Source organism: Peromyscus eremicus, chromosome 23, assembly GCF_949786415.1.
Source record: "Peromyscus eremicus chromosome 23, PerEre_H2_v1, whole genome shotgun sequence".
NCBI lineage: Eukaryota > Metazoa > Chordata > Mammalia > Rodentia > Cricetidae > Peromyscus > Peromyscus eremicus.
Window position 1 is genome coordinate 36,966,647 of NC_081438.1, and position 22,805 is coordinate 36,989,451.

A 22,805-nucleotide genomic window follows, 5' to 3' on the forward strand; every position below is an offset into this window, starting at 1 on the left:
CCTGGTCCTAGCTGGGCCCCACATTGTCTAACCAGGGCTATTAGCTAAGCGGACAGGTAGAAGATTATGCAAAGAGATTGTGCTGGACCAAAACCCCTGGAAAACAACAGTCATGGACGCAGGACCTCAAAATCTTCTCGAAGCTGATCTTCAGAGAAAAGGAAAGACAGACAGACAGGTAGGGGGAGGACTGGGCCTGGAAGGGAGCATCTGAAGCTGGAGTGGAGCAGATGGAGGGTGAGGAAGGGGAGTGAGGAGGGGACTGACAGAGAGACAGCCAGCAATGCACACATGCACATGGGACATGAATAGGAGGCGCGTGAGGAGATCCTAACAGCGGCACAGAAAATGCCCTGTGAACAAGTCTCTCATTCCAAGGCCTTTCTGCACCTGGTTTGTTGAGACCCTCTTGTATCCCTCCAACCCCCTCCCCCTTTCTCTTTCGTTTTCTCAAGACAAGGTCCTGGAACTCTTTCTGTAGACCAGGCTGGCCTCGAACCTGCCTCTGTCTCCTTAGTGCCGGGATTAAAGGTGTGCGCCACCACCGCCTGGCCCATCAATCCCTTTTCATGTGGATTAGTCTGACTGGGATAAAGTGAGTTCAAAACATTTTTCCCCCCTCCGTGGAGCCTGTCCTGGAACTCGCTCTGTAGCCCAGGCTGGCCTCGAACTCACAGAGATCCGCCTGGCTCTGCCTCTCGAGTGCTGGGATTAAAGGCGTGTGCCACCGCCGTCTGGCCAAAACATTCTTCTGTAAAGATATTATTCATGGTCATCTTCATTCAACTAACAGTAAGATCAGTTCAGTCGACGCACACCACCTTGCCGGTAAGGATTCAGAAAGGGTATTTTCAGTCCCTGCCAATACAGAGGTTGAATCAAGAGAAGGGAAAGAGGAAAGCCTACGGCTGAGAACAGCCCCAAACACCTGGGGCCTCAAAAACAAAAAGTCGACGAAACAGTAACTAGCACATTCGCTCTCAGAAATTACTGTTTAACTGGTCCTGATAAACTCTGGGCTTTGGAAATTTGAAAAATCTCCACGTGACTCGAATGAGCAGACAAGCCTGGGACCCACTGTGTCCTGGGGCTCGTGGCAGGGGGCAGAGGGCGAACCTGGAGTGTGCAGAACAGTCCGTCCTAGGTCAGGTTGGAACTTTGCACTCTTAGGCAGCGCTTCCAGTTTCTGTAAGCCGCGACTGCTGAGCACGAACCCTGTCCTCGGGACGCATGCGCAGCCCGGCTTGGGCCTCTCGGAGCATGCGCAGTCGAGGCGCTGGAGGCTGGTGGGCGGGACCTGGAGCCCTGCGAGGCCGCGTTCCCGGAAGTGTGGAGAGTCTCCGGCCGGTCCGCCGGTGACTCGTGTCCGGCGTCCCGGGAGCCGCACGTGGCCGCCCCGCCTCGGCCCGGGAGCGGCCACGTCGCCCTGGAGCCGCGGGTCTCGGTCGCGGAAGCCGTGTCGTCCCTGACCATCGCGGACGCCTTCGTTGCGGCCTGTGCGGGCCCCGCCCCGCCGCGCCCCGCGCTCCCCAGCCGGTTCATCTGCTCCTTCCCCGACTGCGGCGCCAGTTACAACAAAGCCTGGAAGCTAGACGCGCATCTGTGCAAGCACACGGGGGAGGTAACCTGGCCGCGGATGCGCGTGGCGAGCCCGGCGCGGGGGCTGCGTCCTGGGCTTGGCCGGGGGAGGCGATGAGCAAGGACGGGGGTCTAGGGCAGCCCTTGCCCGGGTCACCTTTAGTAGCGGGATCGGACCGGTACCGGGATCTGGAAGTCAGCTACCACTAGACACACCCACCCATCCGCCCAGAGAATCTCCGCCTACTGGAGTCCTGCAAGGGAAAGCCTAAGGCTTCCCTGCAAGCAACAAGTGTGCACCCTTTTAATTGCTGGGGGGCTTTGGTCTCGTACCAAGGCTGGGTAAGGGGTGGTCAGGTAAAGCCTTCCTGTTTGGCTTTTTCCCCTGGCCCCTCTTGCCAGACTTACCCACTACTGCCATCCCTCATAACCTCCTTTGTGACTGTACCCCCCCTTCAGTCCTGGCCCGTTCTGTTCCCACTTTTGTCCCTGTGTCCCAGTCAGAGCTTGCCTTTCCTTCTAGACCAGAATGCTGCACTTTGGTTGGACACTAAGCTGTGTTTATTGTCCCACAATAATTTTACTAGTATCGACCCTCTTCTGGGACTGGAGCTGAAGAAGGTTCTTGGACTGTTCTGGGCAGCACGGCTCACCTCTGTCTTCCTGTCCACTGGCTGTCTAGTACTGTGATTGAGGGCTTGGTACCACCCTCCTGGATTTCAGAGTATTTCCGTAGTTAGGTACACCAAATTGGATGTTGGGACATGATATAGCTTTACTGTGGATTCACCACATCATCCCCTCCCCTCCCTCCTGGGTCCCAAAGGGAAATTGCAATTAGAGCTGTTTCCTCATTTGCCCTTGCACCTATGAGCGTTTTCAACGGTGACACATTTTCCTGTATCGGTCCATATGGCATCTCTTAGTACAGATACTGAGCTCTCCTGGGATGAGACAGCCTGCTCCTTGCTCTGCCCTGAGTTCTTTACAGTTGGTAAACTGATGCTGTGGGAGAGATGTGCAAACAGGCCACATGTGCTCATATCAAAGTGATCTTGAAGAGGGCTTTGCTGGGGAAGCCTGGTCTCTTAGAGGAGCAGGTCAGCCTGCTTATTTCAGATGCTGTCTGTCTTAGGGTTTCTACTGCTGTGCTAAATCACCATGATCAAAAAGCAAGCTGAGGGAGGAAGGGTTTATTAGGCTTATACTCCAGCGTTGCTGTTCATCACTGAAGGAAGTCAGGACAGGAACTCAAACCGGGCAGGATCCCGGAGGCAGGATCCCGGAGGCAGGATTTGATGCAGAGGCGCTGCTTACTGGCTTGCTTCCCATGGCTTGCTCAGCCCACCTTCTTGTAGAACCCGGGACCAGCAGCTTGTGTCAAGTTGACACACAAAACCAGCTAGTACACTGTCTATCCACAAAACAAAAGTCTGACTACTGCAGAGACCTTATGAGACGATGGCTTGATTATGGTGTGGAACTTGGTACAGCAAAATGAGCTCTTGCCAGAGTGTAGCAGGTGCCTTCCTGAGTGGACGCATCCCTGGAGTGGCAGTCCGAGGCTTTTGCCTCCCACAGATCAGACTTAACAACAGAGCCGATGGGGTGGCTCAGTGAGGAGGGGCACTTGTCAGACCTGAGGACCTAGGTTCCTGGAACTCAAGGGTAAAAGGGAAGAACTGACTCCCCAAAGTTGTCCTCTGACCTCCACATGTGTGCAGTGTACACACACACACACACACACACACACACACACACGCACGCATGCACGCACGCACGCACACACACATATACACACGATCAATCAATCAATCAATCAATCAATGTACAATTTTTCCTTCACCTCGTTTTTCTTTGTGCCAGAGGCCATTTGTTTGTGACTATGAGGGCTGTGGCAAGGCCTTCATCAGAGACTACCATCTGAGTCGCCATGTCCTGATTCACACTGGAGAAAAGCCGTTCGTGTGAGTAGGGGGCCGACTAGGCCTTTGGAGTGGGGTATATTTGGCATGGAGCCCTGGCAGGATGATTGCTGATCATAAGGTTAAGAATGGAGGATGGGCTGGTGAATGGCATAGTGGGTAAAGTGCTCGCCGCCAAGCTTGATCTTGGAAGTGGTGTTTGTGGCTCCGACTGGCTCCTCTCACGAGCAGGTGACGGACAGCAGTGGTTTGACAGAGTGTATGAAGTCCGTGTCCCTTCTGTGTGGTGATGCCCTGTTCTCCTTACCTTCCCCTGGGTGCTTGGCCCTCAGAAATGAAGCTGTGGCCCAGCTGTACTGAGTGACAGCCTTCCCACTCCAGTTTGCCAGGGTCCTTCTTGCCCCTGCCTCTGCCATTTGGTTCCGCCAGGATTTGTGACCCTGTCCTCCTGTCCTGCGCGTGTGTTTAAATGTCTGTGTTAGAGTGAACAGTGAAGAGAAGATAAGCACAAGGCGCTCACTCATTGGGCTGTCTGGGTTCTGACTGGAATGCAGAAGTAGAATTGGAAAGTGTAGGGTACTCCAGGGTCTTCAGGGACTTGGGCTCCAAACTGAAGACTCTGCCATTCTCATCTTGGGGCTTCAACCCTGTGGTCCAAGATGCCTGTTTGGTGCCCAGCTTTTTCAAGGAGGGCAATGGACATGCTGTCCCCATTTACGGCACTGTGAAGAGTTGAGTAGGATGGCCTGAACTTGGCCGTGTGGCCACCTCCTTTTGCAGGGGCAGTGGGGAGGAAGCTCAGTGTGTAACAGGCCTCCCGTGTGCTGGTGTGGCCTCTGCACTGTACCCCTCATTGTGCTCACTGATCCCCGGACTCCTTGCCCAAGCGCACAGTGTCTGAGGGAGTCTCCTCATGCAGTGAGGCTGGGAAAGGGGTCCTTGTTCATTTCAGGGCCACGAACTCGTTCAAGGACAAGATTCCAACACAAGGGGAACTGGAATGGCCTAGTGACGTCCCGAGGGGACGGGGGGGGGTCACAGTTCTGTGCCAAGCATGTTTTACCTGTAGGGACAGCACTAGAGCCAGGCTCTTTCCCTGGTTGAAAACGCAGCTTATGATGACATTTCTCACAAAAGGAGGTTTTTAGAGTAAATTAAAGTAGTTGAATATGGCACCACTGGAGCCTGAGCAGCATTCAGGCGTCCGAGGCCAGTGTTTCCTCCCTTTGCCAGTGTATAGGGACGGGCGACCCCGTGTCCAGGGAAGGGCGACCCCGTGTCCAGGGACGGGCGACCCAGTGTACATTTTACCCTGAGTGCATTCTGTTGCACATCTGTCCAAGTTGAGGCCTGCATGACATGGTTTGGCACATGGGACTATCCCCACCCCCACCCCACCATTCCACTGAGCCACAATCCCATCTTGACACTTTGGAATTTACTGAAAGGCTACTTTATAGTGTTTCTTGCAATCATCAGCTTTTATAAAGTAGAAGGATGTTCACATCTTTAAAAAAAATACTATTTTATTATTTTATGTACATGAGTGTTTTGCCTGCATGTATTTCTGTGTCGTGTGTGTGTGTGTGTGTGTGTGTGTGTGTGTGTGTGTGTGTGTGTGTGAATGGTGCCTGTGGAGACCAGAAGAGGGCGTCAGATCCCCTGGAAGTAGAGTTACAGACGGTTGTGAGCCACCAGGTGGGTTCTGGGAACTGAACCCGGGGCCTCTGCTAGAGCAGCCGGTGCTCTTAACTGTTGAGCCCTCTCTCCAGCCCCACATGTTCACACCCTAAACCTTCTTTCACTTTGGTGTGTCATATTTTGTTCATACAATCTCTTGCAGTTGTGAAGATAATGGCTGTAATCAGAAATTCAACACAAAATCGAACTTGAAGAAGCACGTTGAACGCAAACATGAAAATCCACAGAAACAGTATATAGTGAGTATGGCCTCATAGGTTTCAACTTCGAGTATTTTTACATTTGATACCAAAGTGAGTTTGCGTACACCCGATTTTATCTTGCGGAGATGTAAAGTCCGGCATTGGCTGTCCTCATCCTGCAAGCTTTCATGTTGAAGACTCCCTTTGGGTGCATTTGGGTTAGTGCCGACTACCCCAGCAGAAGCATGCCTGCTTTTCTGACTGCCGTTGCTCTTTAGTTTTTGAGATGAGGCGTTTCACAGGGACTAAGAGGGTGAAAGTTTAGGTTCCCCGAGGCACTTAGGTCCTGAGAAACCGTTGTTTAATTGTAAAAAGTTTCATATTCATTTTATGTGCAGGTGTTTTGCCTGCCTATGTACCTGCGCACCACATGCATGTAGGTGCCTGTGGGGGTCAGAGGGGGTGTCGGTTCCTCTGGAACTGCAGTCAGATGGCTGAGAAGCACCAGGTGGATGTGGAATCCGCACCCGGCTCCTCTGAGAGAAGCAGGTGTTCTTACCTGAGCCGTCTGCAGCCCTGAGAGGATGTCAGCATCTGTCTCAAGTCTCCGCCTTTACTAAACGGTGCATTTCTTTCTTCACAGTGCAGTTTTGAAGGCTGCACGAAGGCCTTTAGGAAGCACCAGCAGCTGAAGACACATCAGTGCCAGCACACCGGCGAGCTGCTCTTCAGGTCGGTGCTTTGCCGGCACTGAGTTCAGATTGAAGGGTCCCGAGCCAGGCTGGCCTGTGTGCCCATGGGGACTCAACAGTTAGATTTCCCTAAAAACCAGTTTTCACGCGTGGGAAACAGCTCTTGAGAGCCAGGCAGCTGTGGTTAAGCTTGAAGGGCAGGTGAGGAACTGCCTCATGAAGACTTTTTCTACAGAACAGAAGTAACTGGGCTCCGCCTGCACTGGGGCTTAACTGAGTACTCAGAAGGACACATGGGCGCGGGGGTGCGGTGGGCGGGGGTGGTGTCTCCCTGCACCTTGGGCTGCCCTTTGCCCAGGCGCTGCTGCAGTGACAGTGCGGTCTCACCCACAGGCTGTGGTTGCACCGGAGTGCGGTTCGCAGCGGTGCTGAGGATGCAGGGCACTGCCCTTTCCTCGGGCACTGCCCGTTCCTCGGGCACTGCCCTTTCCTCGGGCACTGCCCTTTCCTCGGGCACTGCCCTTTCCTCGGGCACCTGGAGCCCTCGCCTGCTCTTCCCTCCACCCTTGGCTCCTGTTGTCTGTTTTCTTTTCTTTTCTTTTTTTGGTTTTTTGAGACAGGGTTTCTCTGTAGTTTTGGTGCCTGTCCTGGATCTCACTCTGTAGCCCAGGCTGGCCTCGAACTCCCAGAGATCCTCCTGCCTCTGCCTCCCGAGTGCTGGGATTAAAGGTGTGCGCCACCACCGCCGGGCTTTCTTTTCTTTTTTTTTTAATAAGATGAGACCCTAGACAGGCCATCTGCTTTTTTAATAATTTGTTTATTTGTATTTTATGATCTTTGGTGTTTTGCCTGCATCTATGTCTGTGTGAGGGCATCAGATCCCCCTGGAACAGGAGTTACAGACAGTTGTGAGCTGCTATGTGGATGCTGTGAATTGAACCTGGGTCCTCTGGAAGAGCAGTCAGTGCTCTTAACCACTGAGCCATCTCTCCAGCCCCCGTTTTCTGTTTTCTTGAGACAGGGTCTCGCTGCATAGCTCAGGCTAGTCCTAAACTCTAGTTGTCCTGCCCCTGATCCTCAATGCTGCAGTCACAGGCATGTGCCACCATGCCCAGCAACAGACACCCTTTATTTTTATTTTTTGTTTGTTTGTGTCTTTTTTTAAAGACAGGGTTTCTCTGTCTTAGCCCTGGCTGTCCTAGAACTCATTCTGTAGCCCAGGCTGGCCTGGAACTCAGAGAGATCTGCCTGCTTCTGCCTCTTGAGTGCTGGGATAAAGGTGTGTGCCACCACCGCCCGGCTCTAAACCCCTTTCTCTTTGTTGTTGGTGTTTTTCTGGTGCTGGGCCCCCCTGTGCTGCACCCAGCCCGTGCTGTGTTCCTGTCTGACAGTGTGTAGCAGTTGGTCACACCACAGACCAACAGCTCAGGATGGTCCAGTGTCACCAAGTCAGCCAGTCTCCTGACGTGGCTTCTGTAGCCACAAAACGATATTTTCAGAACTATGAGAACTTTCAATTTGATGATAGAAACAAAAGATGTGTGACTTTTTCTCAAAAAGCTTGTTTTGCTCCAAAGCTGGCCAAGTCACTGGTGTTTATATTTAGGACTCTACTGAATATTTTGGTGTTAGGACTCTACTGAATATTTTGGTGACAGGTTTGGTGTGGGAAGCGATGGGCTCCGGTGAGGGGATCTCAGCAAAGTTCTCCACGGGAAGGGACTGGCTAACGCTTCACATGCTGCTTTCCCAGGTGCACCCAGGAGGGATGTGGGAAGCACTTCGCCTCACCCAGCAGGCTGAAACGGCACGCGAAGGTTCACGAGGGTACGTACAGATGGTCACCGTGCCGGCCCTGAGGACACCACCAGCAGCCTGTGCTTGCCGCTCGGGCTGCTTGGCATCCTTGGTCTGCTGCACGGTCACACTGAGCACCGAGAGCTGTGTGGCAAACAAAGGACACTGTTGTGGTGTTTGGGTCTTGGCCTCTTGTCATGACCATTTAAACCCAATGCTGAGTTTATTAGTAACTCATTTGTATACCGCTGTGCGTCTCCTTTTCTAGTTAGCTAGCGACTCTAAAGTGTGCAGAGGTTTAGCTAGTTGAAGTTCATTGCATGCAGCAGAGCGGCACATTTTTGAGAGGAGGAAAACTACAGGGGCATGCGGTTCCTTCCTGGCCGTCGTCAGGGTTCGCGCTGGGTGTTCAGAGCAGGCAGTGGATAACTCTTTGGTGTTTTTTTTTAACAGGCTATCTATGTCAAAAGGGATGTTCTTTTGTGGCAAAAACATGGACAGAACTTTTGAAGCACATGAGAGAAGCCCATAAAGGTAGGCGGACATGGAGCTGAGGAAGAGCACTGGCCCTGGGGAGCTGACGGCATGCTTGGAAAGAGTGAAACGTATACGTGTGCTGTAAAGGAGGGGTTCTGCATCATGCCTGTAGTGCTGGCTTCCTGGGCGGTGAGGGGCTGCTGTGGATCTCTGAGCTGGTGCGGCCATGCACTCCGCTTTCCTGAGGCTCTGCAACTCTGTAGGGCTTCTTGGGAAATGCTGCTGTGCGTCAGGACAAAGGCGGATGCCATGACATTAATTCCGCCTGCCTAGTCACCTAGTTGGGAGCCAGGAGAGAACTTGGGATTCGGAGCCAGTGAGATGAGGGGTTGAAGTTTGTGTGTAGTCACAGGACTGGCCGTTGTGTAGACAGGGAAGGTGGTTAATGAGTGTCTCCCCGCCAGAGGAAGCCACCTGCACAGTATGCCAGAAGACTTTCAAGCGCAAAGACTACCTTAAGCAGCACATGAAGACGCACGCTCCAGAAAGGGACGTGTACCGCTGTGTGCGCGAAGGCTGTGGGAGAACCTATACAACCGTGTTCAACCTGCAGAGTCACATTCTCTCCTTCCACGAGGAAGCGCGTCCCTTCGTGTGTGAGCACACGGGCTGTGGCAGGACGTTCGCAATGAAAGTGAGTGTCCTGCCCCTGGCTGGGGTCTCCCTGTGCAGCCTGCAGAGCTCCGGGTTTGAGAGCCAGTTCTCAGAATGCAGAACGCTTGACAAATGCAGAGTCCCAGGTCCTCATTCTGACCCAGCTGGGCCAGAAGCCCTGGGGTTGGGAAGCTGACGGCTTATTTTAACAAGTGCTCTAGACTAGTGGTTCTCAACCTTCCTAACACTGCGACCCATTAATACAGCTCCTCATGGGTCCTGACCCACAGGTTGAGAACCACTGCTCTAGGGGATTCTGGCTGTGCTGAGTCGGGGAGCCAGAGTCCTTTATCTTAGAGAGCTGATACTCTGTGAGCTTGTAGACCATCATGTAGGGCCTGAGAAAAGAGGTGGGTAACACAGATGGGCAACCTGGGGGCTGTGGGATCTTGGCTTGATTTTGGCCTGATTCAAGGGTCAGGTGGGAACACGGTTCCTAGCGGTGGGCCTGTGCAGTTTGCTTCAGCCTAGCTGGTGTCTTCAGAGCTCTTACTATGGATTGTAAACTCGCCAAGCATAGCTCGGATCAGTCCCCCAACAGGTGCCTGTGGTGACCACTGCTGCCAGCCAGCAGGGCAGAGGCCAGATTTCCATCTGGTGTTTAGGGATGCAGCTGAGAGAGTCAGCTAAGCAAGCATGAGCTGGGAAGTTCAACCCCAGGTTTCCCGTTTCAGGAAAGGTCTAAGTCGGTAGATCGGGATGGAGTCAGTTCCAGCATGGTCCTTGGAAAAGACTCTGGTCAGGGAGTTGGGTGGAAGTCAAGTTCATGCCACAGAAAGGCAGCTGGTAGTTTATTGCACCATCTCATGACATTTTCACGTTAGCAGACACCAAGAGCTTGTGACTTTTTTAAAAGATTAATTAGTGGAACCAGCATAGAGGTGGTTGTGAGCCGTCGAGTAGTTTGTGGGCACTGACCCCGGGTCCTCTGCAAGAGTGACACATGCTCTAACCACCCGGCCACCTCCAGCCCTGAACCAAGGGTTTCTGAAGTGGGCTTCTTTTTCCTGCACCGCAGCAGAGCCTCATGAGGCACAGCGTCGTGCATGACCCCGACAAGAAGGGGATGAAGGCCAAAGTAAGTGGAACTGCTTGCCCTGCCCCCACCACTGGTCCTCCGTCCCCCCGCCCCCACCCCGCCGCCCTGGGTATGTCCACCTGTTGAAGGTGTGACTCCATCAAGGACTGTCACTGTCAAGGGGGTATCTTGTGATGCAGGTAATTCTGATGGGGAAATTCAGTTGTCTCTTTCCTTACTTCCAAAGGTAAAACTGCCTCGGGCAAGACGGAGCTTGGCCTCTCGCCTCAGTGGGTACTTCCCTCCTAAAAGGAAACAAGAGCCAGACTCCTCCATGCCCACAAGCGCAGACTCCAGCAGCAGCCCGCCAGGCAAGATGCTCCCACCGGCTGCATCACTTACCCTCCACTAGGCACCCCTGGCTGCGTGAGCGACTCCAGAGCAGCCAGCAGGGCCTCTGCAGAGCCTGGATTTTGTTTATTAAAATCACTGACACAGAACGTCTGACTCCTTGGTCCTGTGGTCTTTGTTCGAAGTGTCCCTTCTCTCAGCCTCTTGAGAGTCTCTGTACGCTTTCTCTTCTTTCTTGCTCAAGGGGCGGAAAACACATGTGGAGGCGGTTCCTCCCCTGACAGCTTTCGGTCTGCTTGAGAAGGTTGCTAGTCCAGGCATAGTCTGGAGAATCTGGTTCAGTATCTCATCCTACAAAGGACAGCAGTGCAAGATTAGTTTAAACTTAGTGTCTCTGGTGCTGTGGTGAGATTGAGCATGCGCCCTGGAGCTGCGGACAGGCTGGTCAGCGTCTCCATCTGCTTGTCCTGTCTGCACAGGAACTCCATGTGCTAACTCCCACTGGAGACTGCAGCCCCCACTCCGGTCTGTCACAGCACCAGGGGCTACAGCTAGCCCACCTATGCTCTCCCAAAGTCAAGCACTGGGGTTGGGTCTTGGCAGAGTGCCTTCCTAATTCTGAAGGGAGGGAGGATCCACCTGGACTCCACAAAGTCTGAAGCAGTTGAGTTGTGCCCTGCAAGTATGATGCAGGCAGCCTGGGTTGAAATCCCACTGTACCGTGCCGCCTTTTGTGGTGAGAAAGTGAGCTCGGCTTAAAGGCCACGCAGCACAGAGACTCCAGGGATTCTAAGAATAATGTTCTCCAAAGAACACGTGAATGGAAGAGTCTCCTATGAACTATCTACTTTTTATATTTTAAATGTTAGCTATCTGGCAATTTTTAAAAGACAATATAGCTTTTATATTACAATTTTTAAAAAATGTGTATGGGTGTTCTGCCTGCATGTATGTATGTATGTGTGTGCACCACGTGTGTGTGGTGCCCACAGAGGCCAGAAGAGGGCATCAGATTCCCTGGAACGGGAGTTACTTGTGAACTGCCATGTGGATGCTGGGGACAGAATGTGGGTCCTTGGTAAGAGCAGTGGGTGCTCTTGACTACAGAGCCATTTCTCTCGTCCCCAGAGGGTTTCCATGGGACGAGTATGTTATAATGGAAAACAGTAAGTGTACAGTTGGACACAGGAAGCTGGCACCACACAGGGCGGTGGAATCACTAGTCAGTCTCTTTGCTTGTCCTCTCCCCAGTGTGTCTATAGCTTTCTGCATCAGAAAAGAAAGGCCCGCAGGTGCTCACACCTCCTCACCATCTCATTCTCCGGCTGGTCAGCACTTTTCTTCTTTATTGTGACTTGAACGTGGTATCTTTTCTCAATCCACTGCTGAATCTGTTTACTCTTTGTGTCCAGATCATGCTGTCCAATATTTGAAGAAAAAACGAGTTCCTTTATCACAGCTGGTCCTGGTGGAAACAGTGAAGTTTATTGCTGGGTCTGTTTACTGTTCTCTGACCCCAGCTTCCGCCCACGGGTGACTGACAGCCTTCATCTCACTCCAGCCTTGTGGACCATCAGCTGCTTTTTAGTGGGGCAGACAGGCATAAAGGTGTGTGGTTTTAATGTGCTAAGGAATAGTTCAAGTCTGCTAAGGCGTGTGTATGTATTTGTGTTTGTGAGGGCGCGTGCGTGTGTGTGTGTGTGTGTGTGTGTGTGTGTGTGTGTGTGCGCGTGCGTACCTCGAGTGTTGGTCCTCACCACCCTGAGAAAAGGTCTTGTTTTCACACTACACCAGGGGCACTGGCCTATGAGCTTCCAGGACTCCTGTCTCCTGCTCCCATCTCCCCAGGGGGCAGGCTTGGAGTGCACACACTGGTGCTGATGAGACTGGATTTACTTGCTTCTGGGGATTTGAACTCAGACTTGTGCATAAGCAGTCTCTCTGAGTCACTGGCCCCTCCCCCGTGCCCCGTGTTAGACTGAGCTATGAATCTGGAGGAAGATCATCCGAGAGAAACATGGGGCGCAGCAGGTAACTCAGATGCGGCTCAGATGGCAGAAGGGCAACCTTAGGACGTTCAGTGGCTCCTCACTGTCACTGCCCTGATAATCAGTGTCAGTGACTTCCGTGACAGGTGCCTGAAGGCGATGGCCATGTGCACAGGCCAGGGCTACTGTGAACCCTTTCAGGATTTACAAAGTGCTTAAAAAGCCAAATGACAGGAAGGAGGCTGGACGTGGAGAACATCTCTGTCAAGTGCGGCTTCACCGCCCCAGCAGCCTCACGGTTCACCAGTGCATCTGCAGCCCAGGCTACAAGAGGAAGGCGACTCCCATCACTTCGGTCTGCGCACCTTGTTTCTCCCCGCACTTGACAGGTTTGAAAGAAGAGGTGATGGACATGGGACATCACAAATGAGAGGGAAGGGATGGGAATGAGGGGGGAAGGAGGAGCCTCCCTGCAATGACCAACACCAGTGTCCCACTGACACCTTGGCCAACACGAGTTGAGTGCTGCTGTGTTGTTCTGAAGCAGTGGCTCTCATCCCTCCTGTGCCCTTTAATACAGTTCCTCATGTTGTGGGGACCCCCAACCGTAACATTACCTCATTGCCACTTCATAACTGTGATCTTACTGGGTTTTTTTTTTTTTGTTTGTTTGTTTTTTGTTTTGTTTTTCAAGAAAAGGTTTCTCTGTGTAGTTTTGCGCCTTTCCTGGAACTTGCTTTGTAGACCAGGCTGGCCTCGAACTCACAGAATGTGAGTTCTGCCTGGTTCTGGCTCCCGAATGCTGGGATTAAAGGCGTGCGCCACCACTGCCTGGCGATCTTACTGTTTCGAACTGCAATGTAAATATCTGATATGGAACCCCTGTGGAAAGGGGGTCTCCACCTATAGGTTGAGAACCATTGTTCTGATGTATTCAAGGCACAAACATCAAACACCTACCAGTTTTGGGGTTGGCCTTTCCGTCTTCCCGCAGCCTTAGCCGCTCCTGGTGGATCTGTGCTCCGGTCATGAGCTGGTACTCCGGTGGCTCTGAGCTGGTGTTCTTCTTCACCAGCCTCAAGTCCTGCTGGTCCATGAGTCTGATTACATCCGCTCGGTGCATCATCCCCAGGTCACTGCCTTTCTCATCCAGGACGCGGATAATCCGCTCACTAATTTTCCTTCCAGTGTTAGTGAAAGCATCTTTCCTTTTCTGTTTCTTCTCCCCTTGGCTGTCTTCGGCAGTACTAAAGCCTTTTGTAAAAATCAGGTACGAGAGCTTCGGGGTGGAGGCAGTCAGGGGCAGTTGTGCCGGGGCTGGCTTCACAATGTGTTTTCTGAAACATCTTCCAATTGAGGTTTGTAGCATCAACCTGTTCAGAAGAACAGCCATCCTGACAAAGTAACAGGGAAAGTGTATTACGACTCAATCACGGATGCCGTGGTCTGCTAGTATGGTACAATGTGGCGCAGGTGAGGCTGTGCAGCCTTATGGCACATAGACCACCAGATCCATGTGTAGGAAGGCAACACCAACACATGGACTGTTGGCTGGCACTGTCCCTGGTGCAGCTGGTGACAGACTGAGCAGCATGCCATGATTCTTTGATCTCTACTCTTCTCCCAGATTCATAACTCTTTTTCCTACATCCTATAGTGCCGCTCAAAAGTGACATTATCTAAGGGTTTGTTTATGAGGATGAGGTAGAAATGCCATTTCAGGGGCTACAGAGTTGGCTCTGATGGTAACAGTCCTCTGCTCTCCCAGAGGACCTGGGTTAGATTCCCAGCACCCACATGGCGTCCATATGTTCAACTGTAACTCTAGTTCCGGGGATCTGACACCCTCTCCTGGCCTCTGAGGGGACTGTACACATGTAGTGCAAAGCTGTACATGCAGGCAAGCACTTGTAAAATAGAAGAAATAAAAAAAAAAATGTAATGGCATTTTGATTTTTAAAAAAATTCTTCTTTACCACAATCAAACAATAAAAAGTGCTGCTCTCACTTCTCATGGTACTTCTTGTATACGCCTTTAATCCCAGCACTCGGGAGGCAGAGGCAAGTAGATCTCTGGGTTCCAGGCCAGACTGGTCTATACAGTAAGACCCTGTCTCAGGAAAAAAAAAAAATCACAAATTCATAATTATTATTATTCAGAATCTTTATTAGGTGCCTGGGAATCTGGCTCAGTGGTAGAGCATTTGCCTAAAATGTGCAAGGCCTTGGTTTAATCCTCAGCACCCAAACACAGGAGCAACAATCTTGGGAAATGTGTGTGTATCAACATGGGAAGTGTGTGTGTATCAACATGGGAAGTGTGTGTGTAGAAACAATGTAAAGGAACAGCACCTGCTGAAACCGGTTTCACCCTCCGGTTTCACCCCCAGTTTCACCCTCCACCCACAACCGGCGAGGACCTGCTACAAAGTGGCCAGTGGGCCATCAGCAAACACTGCCATGAGGCTCTTGGGTCTTTTTAATGATCATAGTCTGGTCCTGACAGGTACTCGGTTCCCAGATTTCCCTGAACACATTATCATTTTGTTTGGTGGTGACATTTCATTTACAGTTTGGCAGCATGAAGGGGCTCCCTCTGGCCAGTTATAATTTCAACATTAAAGAAAATGGCTGTAATTCCCTTCAACACACCGAAAATGCAAACATCTATTAGGCTGCTAATCGCCACTGTGTGTCACTGTCACACCCCAGCTCCACTGAAAACTGGTAGATTGGTAAGGAAACTGAAAGAGCCGAGCATTTATTGTCTTTTTAGGGAAAACTGTGCCTGTCTATGTTGATGAGGAAAAGCTCTCTTCCAAGTATGGAGCTAATATAATAATAAAATAATAATCATCATCATCGTCATCGTCACCATTTTGCCACCAATGAAAATGGCACATTTAAGCAACAGTCAAACACCTTCGGGTACAAGGATGATGCCAGGCGGTCACCCACGTGCCGTCTCTGGATTAAATATGTAAGAGCACTCTGCTGAGGAAGAAGCTGACTGTCACCTTCATGACCAAGGGTCAGAGTGGCATCCCCACCAGAGGACAACCGCACACCCCAGGCACGTCTCCTGATGAGGAGCTACAGCAAATACCCAGTGCTTCCCACAGCACAGCCTTGTCCCGAGGTAATCCAAAGCTGGCCTACCTCTCCACAGAGCTTCAAGCACAAGGCCAGGTCCAGGGAGGAGTAAACTGGAAAATACCACAGGGAAGTGAAATCACAAATCCAGATCGTGAGACAAGGCTTGGTGAGAATGGAAAGCTAGTTTTGAATAAAAAGACAAGGGAATTCCAAAAGGAAATGTGTTCGCGAAAAGAACACATTTGTCCTCTGAAAAGACAAACTGGGGAAATAGAAATGCAGATTAGGTATTTGGAACTATCAAAAAGTACCACTGATATTCTCAGTGTGAAAATAAAATTCCCAGGAAACAAACACTGATGTATTTAGGATCGCGACTGGAAATGACGCAGCAGGAAATAGGAGTTAGACGATGCTATTATGGCAACATTTACTGCCTCTGGCTACATGGCTGCTAGTTCATCTCTCCATTCTTTGGTTTAAATTACTTTTGTAATTAAAGTTTAAAGAAAACAAACAAGAATTGATGGCCTAAAAGAAGTGGTCATGTCAGTACACTAATCCAGCCTGCAGATCCATGTTCATCTTACTGAAACAGACAGGCTGGCTTTGTGTGCTATCCTGGTTAGTTCTTTGGGGTTTTTTATTTTTATCTATCTATCTATCTATCTATCTATCTATCTATTTATTTATTTATTGGTTTTTTGAGACAGGGTTTCTCTGTGTAGCTTTGTGCCTTTCCTGGATCTCGATCTGTAGACCAGGCTGCCCTTTTTATTTATTTATTTATTTATTTTTGAGACAGGGTCTCTCTGTGTAACTGCTCTGGCTGTCCTGGAACTAGGTTTGTAGACTAGGCTGGCCTCAAACTAACAGAGACAGCCCCCAACCCCCCCACCCCCAACCCCCGCCTCCTGAGTGCTGGGATTAAAGGCATGAACCACCACCGCCGCCCGGAAGTCCTGGTTAGTTCTTTGTCCACCTGACATAACCCAGAGTCATCTGGGAAGAGGGAACTTCAATTGAGTAAATTCCTCCCTCAGGTTGGCCTGTGGGCCAAGTCTGTGGGGGCATTTTTCTTGATTAATGATTAATGTAGGAGGGTCTGGCCCACTATGGGCAGTACCACTCCTGGGCAGGTGGCCTGGGTGTGTAAAAAAGCAGGCTGAAAACAAAATGGGGAGCCAGCCACTGGGCACTGTTCCTCTGTGGTGTTACTTGGTTTCTGCCCCCAGGTTCTTGCCCTAACCTCCCTCAATGATGGACTATGATTGGGACCTGCAAACCAAACAAACCCTTTCTTCTCCAAGTCTTCGCTGGTGCTGGTGCAGGTCAAAGGACAACCTTCCGGAATTAGTTCTCTCCCTCCACTTTCAGTTCCAGACACTGAATTCTGTTTTTCTCTGCTTTGGCTACTGAGCCATGTCTTCAACCTGATGGTACTGATTTCTATTTACGTATTTTTTGAGACAGGATCCCACTGTGTAGACCAGGCTGGCCTCCAATTCACAAGAGATCAGCCTGCCTCTGCCTCTCGAGTGAGAGCTAGGACTAAAGCCGTGCGCCACCACACCTGGCCTGACACGAATTTGTACCGTTTACTTACTCACTGGTTTTCTGTATCGTTCGTTACACTCCAAAGTCACAAGCTTACTGACACCTATTCACTCCAGAAGGAACGGGTTCGAGTAGATTCAGTCTTCTGTGAACTCAACTTTGGCGTCCTGCTCTAACTATGAATTTTCTCACCCTCACTTCCAGGAGGAGTTTCTAAAGTCCTGGGACGGTGACGCACGCCTTTAGTCCCAGCACTTTGGAAACTGAGGCAGGCGGATCTCTATAAATTCGAGGTCAGCCTGGTTACAGAGTGAATTCCAGGACAGCCAGGGCTACGTAGTGAAGCCCTGTTTCAATGAAACAAAACAAAACAAAGTGTCTCTAAGGGTCGGCAGCGGGAACGCTCACCCGAGGGACACGCCCACCCGGAAGCCAGACACATTCGCCCCGCCCAGCCCCGCCCCCACGAGCCCCAGGCCGTGCGCGTGCGCACGGACGCGGCGAAAATGGCTGGGGTCGCGGGCCGGTGGCTCGGGAGCGCGGCAGCTGGGTTGGACCCCGAAGCCTGGGGCTACTGGACCCCGTCCGCCTGGGGCGCTCCGCATAGACTGTCCCCAGGACACGTCCTCCCGCCTCAACCCCGCACCCCCGAGCCCTCACCTTAGCCCTACCTGGGCCGGGGACGGCGAGCGGGAAGAACAAGCAGATCGGTCACGGGCTCCGCGGATTGACCGCGTCGGCTTCCGTAGCGGGCGGAACTTCCCGAGTCCTTAAAGGGAAGGTCCGCTAATAGAATAAAGTCCTCCGGGAGAAAAAAAAAAAAAAGTATAGAAGTTCTGAGGAAGAAATTGGGGAAATTGCTGCTTACTCACCTGCTGCTCCTGAGGCGAATTGAACATTAAAATGTGGAGTCCCCAGAGCAGTCACTGCATCGCGTTCGCCAGTTACGTTAATACCAATTTAATAAAGGATTAAATGCCTCGTACAATGTTTCATAAATACCTAGACAACCCCTCTACGGTATGGAATACCGCCATCTGCATACGAGCAGAGCAGGCTAGTGACAGCCCTGTCTCCCAAGACCGCTGTCTGCTGACGAAAAGGGATGGATTCCGCCTCAGGCGCTGTCAGAACTGGGAGAAATCACCGCTCATCCACAGGCAGAGGAGTCAGGGAAGAGGGCAGTCTGAAGCTTCACGCCCCTCTGGGTTACACCTGCTGGCCCTTGGGGCTGGCACCCATGCAACCAGGCCGCTAACTGCCCCCTACTTTGGCGTCAAGTTCTTCAACAGGGGATTCCTTAGTGGGGGTACTTACATTCCTTTTGTGAAGGGAAGCCATAGTATTTATAGGCCGCGTGTTAAATTCTCACCAAATAACTCAATCAGGGTCATATCTGATTATAACTATTACTCTTGCATCAGGAAACTAGGGAAGCCTTAAATAGCTTCTCGAGAGCCGCATCGAAGTCTTCCTTTTCTCATCAGATCACAGCCTCTGGCACATGAACCTTGTATCTGGCCAGGGCTGGGGCCTGCATGTCAGCCGTTTCGAAGTGAAATGAAGAATTAGAGGCCCTTTTTATTCTGCCAGACTTAGTCCTCATCGGGAAGATAGGAGAAGAGCTGTGGGGATAAAGTATGGAGCCCACCCTCTGGGTAGACGGGTTTACACCAGCTGTAAGTGCCCATGTTTGTGGTAACATTTATGTAAGTACCATACTTCTAAACACATACTGTGTATCAAGTTAGTTTAATCCTCAAGACAACCTCATGAGCTACTGCTATCATTACCCATTTCATAGATGAGCCGACTGAAACATGAAGATGTTATATGACTTGTCCCAACATCACATAATCAGCAGAGTCAAGCATGTAAAAAGAAGGCTGGGAAGCTCAGTGGTTAAGAGGGTATTCCTCTTGCAGAGGGACTGGGTTCTGTCCCCAGCACCCACAACTCCAGTAACTCCAGTTCCTAGGACGCTTTAAAAGAACAAAAAAGAAAGAGTGAAGGGGACTGGGGAAATAGTTCAGTGACAGGTCTCTCTCTCTCATAATAATGCTGTCTCTCTTTTCTCTCTATAATAATGCTGTCTTGTGGCTCCACAAAAAGTCCTGCCAGGATGTAACTTTAACTAAGAGTCGGCAGATCTGTAAGTCCTCAATATTTTTTTCCAAATTTCACTTTTATTAAAAAGGTCACACTGGGCAGTGGTGGCGTCTGCCTTTAATCCCAGCATTCAGGAGGCAGAGGCAGGGGGATCTTTTGTGAGTTCGAGGCCAGCCTGGTCTACAGAGCGAGTTCCAGGACAGCCAGGGCTACATAGAGGGAAAAAACAACAACAACAACAACAACAACAACAAAAGGTCTCCATGGAAACTCTTTCAAAAACTCTGTCTCAAATTAATTTTGGAACCAGTGGTCCTTACACACCAAAGAGAGGGACGCTGATGTCCATGGCAAGCCTGCCGAGGAGTCCAGCCTCCCAGAGGAGCTGCCAGGCCACCCAGGGCAGCCAGGACACCCCTGAGGGCACCTGGGAGAAGCCAATGAAGAAAGGGTCCGTGCACGCGTGTGCACACACACGGGATATCCTCCCTCTTACTTGGTGACTGGGGCGGTAACAGTTTTAAAACCAAACCACAGGCCGGGCGCACGCCTTTAATCCCAGCACTCAGAAGGCAGAGGCAGGCGGATCTGTGAGTTTGAGGCCAGCCTGATCTACAGAGTGAGAACCAGGAAAGGCGCAAAGCTACACAGAGAAACCCTGTCTTGAAAAACCCAAAAAACAAAACAAAACAAAACAAAACAAACCCCACATACTAGTAAAATTCTTGGGTTTATTTTGAAATTGTATAAATGCTGTTGAGCCTGCGTGGGTCCATGGCAGTGCCTCTGTCAATACAGAGCGGGTTTAATGGCTGAGAAGACACACCTTCACCTTCTGCCTACCGATATGGCGATAGGGATGTAGGAGACAAGATGTGCTGGGGTGAGGGTGGGCTTTGGCCGAGTGTTAGGAAAAGCGTTCAAGATTTCCTGAAGACAGCCAGCCCCATACAATGAGACCCTATCATGAACCTATCAGTCTAGCATCATAAACTATCATGATAGGTCATCATGTCAACCATTTACTCTCAGGCGGGACCATGGCTCACCCACTCCAAACCTCTGAACACCCATATGTTGAATAACAAAACAAAACGAAAACATCAGTAGTTTAGCTGCGCTTTCAACATGTATCGGACTTGAGACTCATCCTTTGTATGACTTACACTTATTACGTGGCTACTTAGGCAGGTCCCCCAGTAGACCTGGAGAGCATCTGGTAGCCACATCTGTGTTGCAGCCCTTCATATGCCCTAAGACTGAAGTTAGCTCCATAATACATTTCTTCATCATGTAGGAAGTCCCTCACACTCCAGATCAAGTATTTCCTTGCTCAAAAACTGATGACGCCAATTATTAAAACACACCCATAACTGTAAATGAGCTCAGTAAGCATGTCGGAGTCTACACATCATGATGAATTTTTCAAAAGCTTTCATGTGTGTTAAATGCGATGTTTACAAATGGAGACACATTTCTCTTCCATGTATAGACTTTTTGCACAGCTGAATGAAGCAGAAATGGGTTCAAATGTCTCCTTTGGAAAAGCCAGATGGTGGGTTTTGAAGTGATTTAGCTAGCCTTCATCATTGATGTGTGTGTGTGTGTGTGTGTGTGTGTGTGTGTGTGCACAAATGTGTAGGACGAGTGGACCAGAAATCAATGTTGGGTGTTGTTCCTCAGGCACTATCCTTGTGACAAATTTTGACGGTCTCTCAGACCTCTCCCACTAGGCTAGGCTGGCTGGGCAGGAGGCCCAAGGATCTTCCTGTCGCTGCCTCCTCAGCACCAGGATTGCGAGTGTGCACCACCACACCCAGCTCTTTGTATGCGTGCTGGGAACTGAACTCAGGTCCTCACACTTGCCTGGCAAGCATTTTATCAACTGAGCTATGTATGTCCTCAGACCCAACTGCCTTCAGTTTTGAAACCGTTAAAGCAAGTAATTCCCGCTGCTCACATATCATGTCATACAGAAGGATGAAGACGATGAAAACCTATAAGACATTCCATGCTCTCTACTGTGGAGGTCACGGCAAAACATGACCAAGATCGCACCTGGCATCTACATTTCACATATAGCACAGCACCACTTTTCAATATCCCGTGACATCGTCTGGTTACTCGCTTAAGGTTACAGTTTAAGGAGGGTGGGTCGGCCAGTAAGTGCATTGATGATGGAATAGTTGGACGTCACTCTCCCTGAGGCAAATAGAATTAGAGGCCAATTACTCTCCTTTCATAAGTTCCTGGGGTGTGGAGTTTTACATGTGCACTTACAGAGAAGACTGTCCCTGTCTGTTGGAGTCATTGTTTAACGCCCTCCCCCCACAAATTGCTAAGTCTCCCCCCACCCAGCACAGATTTTTAAAGGCTGCTTTGTTGGCAGCCCTATGCATCCATGGCTCTGCCAACATGGAAGTGAAAACTGTGGGTTTTTTTTCTTCTTTCTTCCTCCTTTTTGCAACAGTAAATCTACCAATTTTACAGTCAGCTGAACAGCAATAGATTGATTTCTGTAAAGTCTGCGCTCACAAAGGAAACCTGGACTTCAGTCGCTTGAATGCCCAAGTCTGCCACGTGATCCTTGACGGGTAGACACTCTTACAGCTTGCTCTAGAAGGATGCAGGCAGGCCACTGTCACCTGCTTCTCGGCCCAGGTGCTGACCCCTCGGGCGACGAGGGGCCTCCAGGCAGGGTGGCAGCAAGGCTGGGCCTTTGTGTGGGACAGAGAAGCCTTTTCCAATGCAGGAGCCAGTTTTCTCCAGCAGCCTCAGGAAGCACAAGAAAGGAGAGGTGAAGGTCACCTTCTGGGTCGCAGTGGGTTAAATTTAGTTAACATCAGCGGGTACTGCGTCTAACAAGGGCTTCAAGAAAACTTATTGGAAGATGCAATTTGTTCCTTCTTTGTCCATCTTTTTTTTTTCTTACTCTATTGAGAGCGACAGCTTAACCAAGTTTTTTGCTTGCTTGGGGGCTTTCATCCATTAGAGAATAAAGGACCGTGTTCCTAAAAGGAGGCGCAGGCGGAAGGCTTTAGAGAGCACCCATGATCTTCAAATTGCGAGCTTTAAAATAGGCTCCCTGCTTGGCTAAGTCAAAAATAATCTACAAGGGATGCCGAAGAAAGTTCTCATTAGAAAGGACGGACAGTTCATCAGAGGCAGAGCCCCGTCTTCTAGAAGATTCTTTGTATTTTTCCCTTAGGCGTCTTAGGATAGAATTTCTAGCTATTGAGAAATTCCCAGGAAACTTCCCTTAAATTTCCATGGGGTATAGCTCTCTAAACCTGGAGCATAATCCTGGGCAGGAAGTTTTTGTTTTTGCATTTCTATATAAGCCAAAAGAAGAGATAGTTAGAGATTTGTGAACAGCTCCTCTGTTCTCTCTCTTATTATTAATTGTATTTAATTTTATGTGTATGTGTATGAGTCTTTTGCCTGCATGTATGTATATGCTCCATGTACATTCCTGGTACCTGTGGAGGCCAAAAGAGGCCTCCAGATCCCCTAGAACTGGAGTTACAGGTGGTTGTGAGCCACCACGTGGGTGTGAGGAACAGAGCTCATGGTCTCTGCAAGAGCAGCCAGTGCCCTTAGCCACTGGGCCGTCTCCTGTG

The 22,805-nt window shown here is 50.5% G+C and overlaps 2 protein-coding genes across 4 annotated transcripts; one reads left to right on the forward strand and one right to left on the reverse strand.

The window, feature by feature from the left end:
- Positions 1-230: 230 nt before the first annotated feature.
- Gtf3a (general transcription factor IIIA) lies at positions 231-10,591 on the forward strand. The gene is made up of 10 exons (XM_059248975.1): positions 231-237; positions 1,269-1,621; positions 3,445-3,545; positions 5,347-5,443; positions 6,030-6,118; positions 7,832-7,905; positions 8,329-8,409; positions 8,817-9,046; positions 10,085-10,144; positions 10,332-10,591. The coding sequence occupies exons 1-10, from the start codon at positions 231-233 to the stop codon at positions 10,494-10,496; spliced, it is 1,257 nt and encodes a 418-aa protein (XP_059104958.1). The 3' UTR covers positions 10,497-10,591.
- Positions 10,543-17,822, reverse strand: Mtif3 (mitochondrial translational initiation factor 3). 3 transcript variants are annotated; one of them, XM_059249250.1, is made up of 5 exons: positions 17,126-17,445; positions 15,583-15,629; positions 13,384-13,817; positions 11,746-11,900; positions 10,543-10,786 (listed from the first exon to the last, which is right to left on the reverse strand). In XM_059249250.1, exons 3-5 carry the CDS (start codon positions 13,814-13,816, stop codon positions 10,571-10,573), a joined length of 804 nt encoding a protein of 267 aa, XP_059105233.1. In that variant the 5' UTR covers position 13,817; positions 15,583-15,629; positions 17,126-17,445; the 3' UTR covers positions 10,543-10,570. The 3 variants fall into 3 exon arrangements, with proteins under 3 accessions (XP_059105233.1, XP_059105234.1, XP_059105232.1); XM_059249251.1 differs by lacking the exons at positions 15,583-15,629; positions 17,126-17,445 and adding an exon at positions 17,748-17,822; XM_059249249.1 differs by lacking the exon at positions 17,126-17,445 and having other exon boundaries at positions 15,583-15,747.
- Positions 17,823-22,805: the final 4,983 nt, after the last annotated feature.

Coding starts and splice junctions, on each gene's coding strand:
- Gtf3a (XM_059248975.1), top strand. Junction 3,546..5,346: donor ACTGGAGAAAAGCCGTTCGT/GTGAGTAGGGGG, acceptor AATCTCTTGCAG/TTGTGAAGATAATGGCTGTA. Junction 9,047..10,084: donor GCAGGACGTTCGCAATGAAA/GTGAGTGTCCTG, acceptor CCTGCACCGCAG/CAGAGCCTCATGAGGCACAG.
- Mtif3 (XM_059249251.1), bottom strand. CDS start 13,816: ATGGCTGTTCTTCTGAACAGGTTGATGCTACAAACCTCAATTGGAAGA. Junction 11,901..13,383: donor AAAGGCCAACCCCAAAACTG/GTAGGTGTTTGA, acceptor TGTTTCCACCAG/GACCAGCTGTGATAAAGGAA. Junction 10,787..11,745: donor ACCAGCCGGAGAATGAGATG/GTGAGGAGGTGT, acceptor TGTCCTTTGTAG/GATGAGATACTGAACCAGAT.